The 12056-nt window shown below is 38.6% G+C and overlaps 1 protein-coding gene across 1 annotated transcript in view; it reads right to left on the bottom strand.

Moving 5' to 3' along the window:
- KITLG (KIT ligand) overlaps positions 1-12056 on the bottom strand; it is an 85809-nt gene that overhangs the window by 37180 nt on the left and 36573 nt on the right. Inside the window, exon 2 of the mRNA XM_030548585.1 lies at positions 7473-7586. Coding sequence (XP_030404445.1) covers positions 7473-7586 — 114 coding nt within the window. The remainder of the gene's footprint in view (positions 1-7472; positions 7587-12056) is intronic.

The raw sequence follows: 12056 nt of genomic DNA, 5'->3' as shown, positions 1-12056 counted from the left end.
TTTTTTTTTTACACTTTTTTTTTTTTTTAGTCATCCCTGCAGGGCCCCGTGGAAAATGCTCGAATTGGGCCCCGCACTTCCTAAAGTCAGCCCTGCCTCGCAAATACCGGAAATGCTGCCTCAGCAGAGAGCTCAAAAGCTGCCTCTGTTTCCTAACTATCTGGGACACAGAAGGCCAAGGCAGTGACGGGGGTTGGGGGAAGTATGTATCATTTTGTAAAGATCATAGAGGAGTCAAGAATCCTTGGTGAAATTCTGGCCCCACTGAAGTCCATGGGAGTTTTGCCATGGACTTCATTGGGCCTAGGATTTAACCCCCTGATTTTATCAAGTTTGTTATGACTCATCTGACTATTTTTGGAGGGGCAAAATTCTGTGACCAGCTGTATCTATTAGATGTTAATCTCTGTAAAAGGCCAAGAACTTTAGTTTTTGTGAATTTCCAAGACACATCTCCTTGACCTTTAAGAAATCCTTAGATAATAAGCAAATGGTCTCATGGTGCAATATAAATGATTTCATCTGCAGCCCTGTTAATCAAAAAGTCAAAAATGAAATAGTTTCAATAACCTTAATATAACTTGTAATCACAGAACATATTGTACCACATTAGGGATTTATAATATGGCAGTCTTACAAAATTAGTTTCATGAATGTGAATGGTTTAATTCTAGGGTATCAAATTCATTTTTCTCAGATTGCCAAATTCCACTTTTTTCAGTCCATGGGGTAAGGTATACATTTAGGATTTTAATATTCTGAATTCACAGAAGAATATCAAATGGAGGTTATCAGAAATATCAAAAGTAAAATAGGTCATTGAAGTAGTAAATTAGTCATCATTTGATCAGTATCTTACTGTCTCATTCAATGGGCAAATATGCTCCCCTTAAGGACACCATTTCTGTCCTCTGTTTCTATTCCTACCCCATCCTCCTTGCTTTCCTGCCTTTCCATCTCTCCTCCCTGCTTCCTTCTGCCTTTCCTTCCCCACGGCAGCTTTTACTTTCCACTCCCTGGGGCTTTATTCCTGCCACCTTCTGCATTCTACCTGTAAAAATGATCAGCAATTAAATAGTTAATGTGGATATTTTTTTAAAACCTCATCATTTATAGCTGTCTGAAATTCATGAAGACAATACTAGATTAATTATTCTGTTCTCACTCATGAGGACTTAGGACATGTCTACACTATAAACTTAAGTCAACCTATTTTAGGTTGACTTACAACCACCACAGAAATTACTGCAGTGGTTCATATCCACACTGCCCTTTTCTTGTCGGTGATTCATGTCCTCAGCAGGAGCACTTCCACCGACTTAAGAGAGACTGGGTGGGGGGCAGAAGGCCAAGGCTCAGCTCTGTACTCAGCTCCCTGCCAGGAGTTGGTTCCCTGCCGGAAATGGGGCAGCTGCATCAGGCTTCTCGGATCCTCGCCGGGAATGGGGCAGCTACACCGGGCTTCTTGGCTCCCCACTGGGAACGAAGCAGCCACATTTGACTCCAGGTGCAGAGCTCCCTGCCGGATGCAGCCGGGGGGAGGAGAGGGGAGGAGGGAAGGGCAGCCAAGCTCCCAGCAGGAGGTCCAAGCCTGCAGTTCGGTCAATTGCCATGCTCCCAGTGGGGAGCTGGGGCACAGAGAGTCCAGGTGGCAGACTGCGCTGGGATCCTGAGTGGCAGCCCAGCTTGGGGTGGAGAAAGGGCAGCAGCCCAGCAGGGGAGCCTGCTTTCTTGTCAATTTCACAGCTCTAGCAGAGCCCCGAATTGATGAAAATGACAGCCAGTAGATGTAAGTAACACAGTGTCTATAGGGACACTGCATTGCCCTAACTGCACCAACATAAGCCCTGCGCCTCTTGTGAAGGTGGAGTTATTATGTTGGTGTAGTAGGGCACTTACATTGGCTGGAGCAAGGCTGTAGGGCGTACACTGACATTGTTAGATCGACGTAAGCTGCCTTACATTGACCTAGCACTGTAAGCTGCCTTACGTCGACCAGGCCTTGGAAACATTTTTTAAAATGTGAAATCTTAGATGCTGCAGAGTCTGAAAACTCCATGCAAGGCTCATAAGTATGTCAAATAGAAAAAACAGAGTCCATAGATAAGGTGTTTGAAGCCACTTGTTTAAATGGTTGGAGTCTTGTAAAAGCCAGGTATTACTTGTGCCTCCAACGGTCTATAGAAAAACTTTTAAAATAAGTAGAATACATAAGACAAGAAAATGTAAGATTTATATTCCTAACAGAAGAAGCATCTTATTTGCATAAATAAATTCTATTTGTGCTGTATAGTGACCTTGATGAAAATTCTATTGAAAAAAAAAATTACCATAGTAACAGTGACACTGACAACCACTATTGACGGGTGCTGCAATTATATTTTGTAACATGAAATATTTGCTCCACAGAGTGCATTTCCCTTAAGATGTCTTGATACAGAAAAAATAAAAGCCCAGATGATTGGCAGTGCAGAAAGAATTCTCTCTAAAAAAATTACTTCTATAGCAATGAAATTATGGCTTCCGAATGCCCTTGAAAAAGGGCTGACTGAGCTTGTTCTAATACTCATTTCTCCTCCCACAGATTAAATTTTGAATATTATGTTAAAATTGTCACTCAAATCTCAGAGAAAACTTTAATAAAAAGCTTTAAAAAATCTGTTGATAAGATTTCTCTAAAAAGAAAGCACTTTCGCTCATTTAAATTCTGTGCTTTTTAGGAGCTTTTTATAGAGTATTTCTTCATGTTGCAATACTAGATTATAGCGACTTCAAAAGTATATCTAAATCACAAGAAATACTATCTCTTTTGACTTGAGCCTGCTGTCACTGAAGTCAACGGCGATATATGCCCACTGACCTAAATTCTGATAAATGTTTCCCATGCAATTATTTATAGACAAAAAAAAAGAAAGCGGGGGGAGGGTTAATTCTGCTCTGATATGCTAGTGTAAATCCAGCAAATCCAGTGGTTGCATCACTTTATGACAGCAAAATGCGATCTTCAGTCTATTATTCAAAATAAACTTGATAAATCCAACATTACGCATAGTCAGAGATTACAGGAAGTTCCTCATTCCTAACTTTGATAGTAGAGTGCTGGCGTATAGCATAAATACTAAAATTCTGATTTCCAACCTGCATGTTATATTTTTGTTAACAGAATAAAATATGGTTTAGTAGACTAGAACAATGCTTTACAGCCAGGCTCAAGGTGCTTTATACATGCATTTTGACTCTCTTTACACCTGAGAAACTCTATTGTCTTCTAAATTATTACTACTAAATTTTTATGTAATGGTAACGCCCAACGACCGCATTTGGAACCAAGTCCCCATTATGCTGGTCTCTTTACAAACACAGAAAAGAGTCAATCCCTGCCCAGAAGGGTTTAGAATTTAACAGAAGTTTATGAACTGTAGGGGATGGGGAAGCAACATACAAGCAAATTAATCCAGTGAAGAACTGGCACATCTTAATTAGTTACATTTGTATTCCATCTAATTGAGGTAGAGGTGTGGAGTAGGAAAAAGAAAGAAGGAGAAGAGGAATAGTCATCATGGCAGAGATAAGTCTTGGGCGAGAGTAGAAGGAAGATAAAAGCTTGTTTAGATTTTAATAAGGCATTTTTATCATGCATAAGGGGCAGCATGAAAGAAACCATGGAGATGATTAAGTCAGAAACTGACTGGTGGATGGTAAAGTCTGAGAACGCTGGCAGAGCCAAGGCAGGGACTGACATCACAATAGGTTATTAGAACAACTAGGCTGGGTGGGGTTAAGTTATGAAGGGCTCTAAAAGGCAAAGCCAAGAAGTGTATATTTGATTTGGAGATGAAGGTGAATCCGGTGAGAGACTCAAGGAGGGGGTTGATGTGGTCAGGACATCAAGCCAAGATTATTTTAGCAGCAAAATTCTGAATAGACTTGAGCAGAGAGATTGCAGTAGTTAAGGCCAGGAAAGAAGAGGTTGCAGGAATCAAGGTGTTGAATAAGGGCTTGGATAAGAGCTTGGGCTATGTGAACAGAGGGGAAAAACCCCCACAGATTTTAGAGGTGCTATGTTAGGGAAAAATGGCAAGATTTATGGCCTGAATATAAGGATTCAGTGAGAGGACAGAGTCAAAGATGACACCCTGGCAATGGGGCAGAATGACTGGCATTGTTCTCCACAGTGAGTGAGAATAAGGAAGAGACTAGAAGGTTTGGCGGGCGGGAGAAATCACGAACTCAGTTTTCGCCATATTGAGTTTAATTTGATGTCTGGACATTCATGATGAGAAGTGAGAACGACCAGTCAAGATACTAGATTGGATGATGTAAGAGGATTTACAAATCTACCTCTGTACTGATGAGCTATCAGCATAAAGACAAACTGAGTTAAAGTCATGATTGTTGATAAGAGCACCCAGAGGTAGAACATAGGGGGAAATGATTAGGGGGGCAAGGACCGAGCCCGGACGGGCATACACTTACTGATAGTTACATTTAATGTAACTAAAGGCAGAATTTGGCCCTTTTACACAAACAGCAAAGTAACTAAAGGCAAAACAGATATAATTGTGCATTTAGCATTAGCTCCTGTGGCATCCTGGGATCTACAATTTTTTTTAGTGGAAAAGAACAATTAAGGTATATAATATGGAACTTTTAAACAAGTCCCTTGGGGCTAATGGGGAAATAAGGCAAATCTGTGCCATCAGAAATGAAACTCACTATGTAGACTTCTAGCACAATGGGGCCCTGGTTCATATTTGGGGCTTCTAGGTGCTTCAGCAATAAAAATAATAAATAATAACAGACTTTATTATGCTCCCAATTTACACATGATTGATCCTTGTAACTCAATCTCCTGCAACCAGTGATAACCAGAGGCATTTTTCATTTTGATTCATATATTTTGCTTTGAAGTGCATAAATGTTGCCAAAATGCTTACAGTTAAAAGCTTTATATATATTTTAATGATGTTGGAACTGAATGTTTGATCACTTAACTCTTTGGAGTACTGTATCTACATTTGTATGCATTAATGATACACTATCTCTAGATCATAAAATGTTAATGAATATAAAATAAATGCAACAAATCAACATAAAAGCTTGTGTTTTCAAATACACTGCTATCATTTTCAAAATAAAGGCAATACCCTCTTTGAATTTAAGCATTAAAAGGTTTCTTTGGAGGGGAAAGGAATAGCATTTATGAAGAGCATGTAATCCAGACATACTGAAGACAGTAGCATGACTCTCACTGCCTTCAGTGGAGCCATGATTTCATTATAGAAACCTGAAAACCCTGCCAAATCAATTCAGTTTTGAAGTATTCTGTGTAATACTGTACTTTGCTATTGCTCTAGTCTGAACAATCAGTGTTCAATATGAATTACTCTCCACCCTTGTATACAGGTGTGTCTGTGTATGTGTGTGTGTAAATACACTACTAATAAGGCCCATGATACTTCGGGCTTGTCTTCACTACTGGAGAGACAGATGCTGCTGCAATTGATGCAATGGGGGTCAATTTAGCAGGTCTAGTAAAGTTCTGCTAAATTGATGCCAGAGCTCTCTCTGGTTGACTCCATACTCCAGCTCCCTGAGAAGAGTAAGGTACGTCGACAGGAGAGCCTCTCCCATTGACACAGCACAGTGAAGACACCACTGTAAGTCAAACTAAGCTACGTTGACTCTGATTACATTATTCACATAGCTGGAATAGTGTAACTTTGGTCAAATTTCCCCGGTAGTGTAGACAAGATCTTAGGCTCTAAAACCACTGTAGTTTAAGCCCCATTATACATAGCTCCCTATGCCATTCCCAGTGACGAGCTGTCAACAGTGTAGTTTACCGAAAAGGGCACCGTCAACTTGTAATGGTCTAATTTTTAAAAAACGGTCAAAGTAGTTTAAGGTGTGACACGTATCTCCAAGTCCTGCTCCCCATTTTTGTGGTTTTATAGAGATGACTTGTATGTGAAATACCCACACAAACTGAGCATACTGTGGAGAAAATACACAAGTAAGCAAACTGGAAAAAATTGAAAACATTTCCCTTCTAGTTTCTGTATTATTCCCAGGCCTAAATTCCATTCACCACCAAGGCACAGTTGTCTGCTGCATGGCTCCAGCTGCAGGGTCTAGTCCTTAGGTGCTAGCTCTTGTAACAGAAGTAGGTAATAAAATTCATATAGGAGTGAAGTTTTTTAAACTAAGCGTCCTTTTAAGATGAGCTATCACGGGAAAACAGTGTGAATGCTCATATTGCATGCAAATTTATTGCTCCCTCCGTTTATGCTTGATTCAGTTTTAAGCCATATACTGTTAAATTGGAAGAGCTAACAGATTTATTCCATCTGAAAATATGACAATTCATAAAATTGGTGGTGATCTTCTTTCAAAATAGTTTGTCCTTTATTTAGCTAACCCTCATAACTGGTACTGTTATTTAACGTTACTTTTACAACATTTGAGGAAACAAAGCAGAATATTCCTCAAACAGAAGCTATTATCCTGAATAAACACTTAAATATTTTGGAATTAAGCTGAAGGGGACTACGGTGAAACATTAAGTTTTTGAGAAGGACCACAGAAAACAAACTGAGGAGTTAGGAGAATACACTATATGCCTGATGGATATGAGAACTGCCCAAACAGGATAAAGACATCTGAGATGTGCTGGCACTACATGCAAGCAACATCATACTGAAGTCTTTAACGCAGCCTTAAAAATGATCTTGCAACCATTTCAGCATATCAGAGCAATAATGTGGACTAAAGGGAAGTTCTAAATGATAGGACCTGTTGAGGGATATTTACTGCCTTTTACTACCGAACACTTAAGAGCTATGGACCAGATCCTCAGCTGCTGGAAATCAACATAGTTCCAGTCTATAAATTACACCAATGGAGCTGCACCAGATGAAACTAGTCAAGGATAAGGCCTTACAGCTATACTTAGCTGAACATTGCACTCATGTGATTAACAGTTAAGAAATCATTTTTTATGTTTAATTGAATATAATTCTAATAAGTAGGTGCCAGCCTGACAACCCTGAAGAATGAAGTCCTATTGAACACAAACTGATACAAAAAGATAGTACAAGTTATCCTACACGATCACTCTTGCCTATTCTGCTTCAATTGTTACCTGGACCAAATCTAAGGGTGAAGAGGGAATCCTTATTGAACTATCTGCTAAGCCTGCTAACAAAAGCATCAAATGTAAAGGTGGGTTTTTTTAATTAAGTGAACAGGGATATTGTAGAAACTGGGCCAATACCAACAATTTAGTTCAGGTAGTCCAAACATCCTTCAGTTCTAAACACTTTTGGTCACCAATCTGGTTCACTATTCTGGTGTCAGTTATCCAAAAGGTATCAAAATATTTACTTTAATCTCTCCTTAAAACTTAGGTGTCCTTACTGCCTTCTATTGTTTAATATTTTAAGAAGAGTGGTTTTTAAAAAGTCACTTACCAGTTTTGTGATGTCATTTACATCATCTGTCACTGGATTCCCACAGGGACTTTGGGCTTTGACAAGAGGATTAAGAAGGAGCAGTTGAAGATAAAAGCAAGTGATAATCCAAGTCTATATAAAAAGAGAATATTTATCTGATAAACATATTCAAAATCATACTGAATACAGACAGTAATGTGAAAAACAAGATAATTTTGAAACATTGCCTTGGCTATAAAGATGGGAAGAAAAGACTACTTGCCTCATTGTTTATACTTTTTAAAAAAACAAAACAAGGGTGACAGTAGCTCTTTATGGTAGTACAGTGACTTTCGTGCTTCAAGAACACACACCAACAAAAACTTTGATTGATTGTGATAGTCAACAGTTTAACACAATTAGCAGCATAATTAGGTTATTGCTGACTAGTCAGATATTTTCATTAAATTTCATCCTGAGTCATTAAAATGTACCGTATATTCCATTACAACAGATAAATTCCAGTAATAACTAGCCATAGAACTGAAATCTCTGGAAAACAACACTCTTTATGGAAGTCAAAATGCAGCAAAACATAATACACCGTCATATGTATTGAATAATTACTTATATGTTCATATAAAGCGCAGAAAATATGGATAATACTAACCAGTTTCAAAAAGGAAAAAAACTATGAACACGTTAACTGAGAAGTGAGCATTTAGCATGGAAAAATAGACAAAAATTGCTTTAAGTGCCATAAACAGATTTTTGTGCAACAGTATCTTGAACAGATTCTAATGTGATAGAATCAAGTGTTTTGGCAATAGTGGCTTTCATATGTGAAGATCAGATGCAACATCTTCAACAAGCCAGTAAACAACCTGGATACTAAACTTACTATAGAGTCAGCCAGAGTTTTCTTTATTCGCCATCCACATGACAATCCGCAAACAGGCAATAGGTGGCATTTGGCTTCAAAATGCACCAATTCTACTATCAAAGTAAAAGGGCCAATTCTACTGCAATAGTGCAACTCTTTGCAGTTACCAAGAGCTTTACAAATGAAAATTAATCCTGATTAAGGTAGAGTGTGACTTCAGAATTAATTATTCCTAACTCCATGCATGGATACGCCTTTTCCTGGAATAAGAGTGCTGTAAACTGAATTAGTTTAACAGATTTAAGACAAAGAATAGCTAATAAGAAATAATCTCTATGTAGACAAGCTGTAAGATTCAGGGCTGTTTCCAAACATGTTCTTTGGAAATGCAGACTGCTGAAGCATTGTTTTATTTACTCACTTGCTCAGTGCACCAAATTCTGTTCTGTACATACTGTATAGCAATGAGTCATACCAGTGTACTAAGGGCAGAATTTGACCTCACATGTCTAATGAGCAGGGAAGTAATTGAATCTTTATATAGAATGGTGTTTTGCTGTCCCAAGTGCCAAACAGATCTGAACCAATTAGAAGGTCCAATAAAAGTAGTACCACATATTAGACAACAAACTGGACTTCGAGGCCTTTTCTTAGTTACTGTACTTCATATGGTAATACCTTAAAGGTGTAGGCCATACATAAATTTTGAGAACAAAAATAACTTACTCATATGCAACAGTTAAAATATAGCTATATATCTAATGTAAGTAATCAGATAGAAAGTTGTGGTTCATCTGTAACTTTTATAAAATACATATGCTTTGTGGATTTTGAAATATCAAAATGGAAGTTTTCTTGTTCATTTATTTCCTATTGTAGGTGATCTGGGATGTTTAAACTTAATGCCATCCTATAGCTGCTGAGAAGCTGCAAAACTATTGCTGCTTTGAACAAGTTATCAAAATACTTTGATTATTTATATGTACATACTGATATCACATGTGCATGTGCATATGCACGTGCGTGCGTGTGCACACACATGACTGCATAGACTAGAGAGCTAAAGAATATTTGTGTTATTCATTCTTCATCTGGAGCCAACATTCTGGTTTCATCAATAGCAGTTTTGTTAAATCAAGGATGGCATAACATGAGCCACTGTGAACTGTCACGCTGTTTGGAATGCCTCACAACTGTGAATGCTTACCTCAGGGCAGACCATCAGAAAACAGGTCAGAGACCCCAAACTGGTGATGTGTTCTATAATTAGATTTCACCAAGCTAGTAAGAAAGGTGAACTCCTGGATCACTAACAGTCTTACCATGGAGTCACAAACAGTCCCCTTAGACTCTCCAGTTTATCTTGCCACCCAGACAAACTAGATTTAGTGAATAAATGGTCACTTACACCAAAATCATACAATGGTCAGGTTGCTCCCAGTCCTAAGAGACCTGTCACTTATCCCCAGATCAATTGGTACCCTAGCTCTTACACCAAAGACAACGTCTGTAGCCAATCCTGTAATAAACTATCTAAAGGTTTATTAACCAGGAAAAAAGGAATAAGTGTTAGTTACAAATTAAAGCAAGCAAACATATACACACAAATGAGTTACCATCTAAATCCTAAGAGTGACAGAGTTGTATTTATCAATTCAAAGGGCAGACCTAGGGTAACCACTGGGGATCTCTGCCTCAGTTGAGTGTCTGGCCCTGTCAGAGTTCAAATAGCCAAAAAAGATGGAAAATTTTCCTATGAGTTTGTTTTATTTTCTTCACTCAGCTTCCAAATCCATAGAATGAGCTTCCTTACATGTAGAATTTCTCTGCAGAGATAAAGCCATTAACCCATCCATTATACTGAGATTTTGTTGATGGCCCATCTGATTTTGACAGCGCTTCTGGATGGGTGGGGCTGGGGGGAGGACGATTCCCATGCCTGGGTTTTCAAAATTATAAAGCAAAACTTACATATTTTCTCATAGCATGGAATACAGACATTTCAAGTGAGATTAATGCATGCAGAAACTTACAAGCATTTCACAGTCTAAACACTAAATACATTCTTATACGACAAATACCTGTATGTTAATTTTGCTCACAATAGATGAACTGGTCTGGTCTCCAGCTATGAGTTTGTTAGTTCTTAGCCAAGTTTTTCAGTCTTGACAAAAAGTTGGCATCTGGCCTGCCAGCATCAATCAAGGATAGCAGAACATGAGCCATTGTGAACTTCACAAATTTATAAACAGTGCTTCCAGCTTCACATTTAAACAGGCATAAAGTTACTAGTACAGTATATTTCAATTTATATTGGAAAAATGTACAGATTTCCACAAACAGTCTGAGGGTGATATTTTCAAAGCAGGGCATGGGATTTAGCTATACATATTCTATTAAAGTCAAAATTAACTGAAGATGTGTGACAAATCACCTGCACTACTTGCAAAATCTCCACTTCCCTGCTTTGTAAGCTATGTGGTACCTGCTGACAATTTCATAGTGGAAGGGATGCCACAGGAATAAATGACAAGTGTGTATGCCAGGAGAAGCATGAATACATACCACTAACTGTCTGGAAAAAAGATTTTCCTAACTACAATTTTTTGCCAGAAAAATATTCTGAAAGGACAAATCTATAATCAAGGAAAACCACTTTCAACATTGCCTCCTCCCTTGCTTTCTGTTATGCATGGTTAGTTGGCCTCACCTTATTTTTATTTTAGGAATAGGGATGTACTCATTTATTTCCTTATTCTGAAGCGCACTGAATAGTGAAAATATATATAATCCCAGGAAAAAGGGAGAGGCTGAAACTGGACGAGGAGAGATTAGTTCAGAGCAAATTTCATGAATGGGTAATTTGAGTGCTCTCATGCTATAAAACATCTGCATTTTTAACTAGTGCACAGTAACTTAGAGACTTGGCTAAAGGTCCAAAGTGAAGCAGACTTCCGTTTCACAATATAACGTGTGAGTTATGCTGGTTAATATGTAGCAATTTCATAAGGGGAAAAAAATTAGGGGAACACCAAAGTTTTTTTTTTAAACATACACTGGAAAGCTTGGACATTTTCCAAAAGTCTAGCTTGTAGTGATAGCGTGGCTCCAACTCTAACTATAGAGAAGCTGTTGCTGCTCAGTAATAAATTACTTACAAGAAAGGAGGTAGCAACCACCTGGCAAGACAAAAGAATCCAGATAAAAATAGCAACAAAACAAATAGAGAGAGCCGCTGTTCTACATTACAAAATTTTATAGTGTTCAAACAAAGGCCACATCTACACTAGCACTTATGTTGGCAAAAAACTTATGTTATACAAGGGTGTGAAAAAAACCACACAGCCCTGAGCGACATAAGTTTTGTTGCCGTTAGAGCTCATGTGCACAGCTTTTCCTGCCAAATGGGATGGGTGTGGTGGATAGGTAATCTGTTTACCCCAAAGCAGAAAAGGGTAAGAAACCCAGTCTCAGTCCAAAAAACAAAGCGAGGGATTTTGGAACACTGCAGTGGGAACCACTGGTTTAACCAGTTTAGAATCTGCACCCAAGACTGTGTATTCTGTGGAGAAGGAGCCATATTTGACACCCTAACTCCTGCCCTTCAAGCACTGCTCCACGCCACTGGTTGAACTGTGTTCACAGTATTATGTAGACCAGGGGTCCTCAACCATTTCTCCTTCCCAGGATCCCAAAACCACCAAAGTTTCTTGCAGCAAAGCATACAATTCTCCAGAGTC

This window comes from Gopherus evgoodei, chromosome 1 (genome assembly GCF_007399415.2).
Source record: "Gopherus evgoodei ecotype Sinaloan lineage chromosome 1, rGopEvg1_v1.p, whole genome shotgun sequence".
NCBI lineage: Eukaryota > Metazoa > Chordata > Testudines > Testudinidae > Gopherus > Gopherus evgoodei.
The sequence above is the reverse complement of the archived record's forward strand: the minus strand, read 5'-3'. Positions and strand labels throughout refer to the sequence as shown.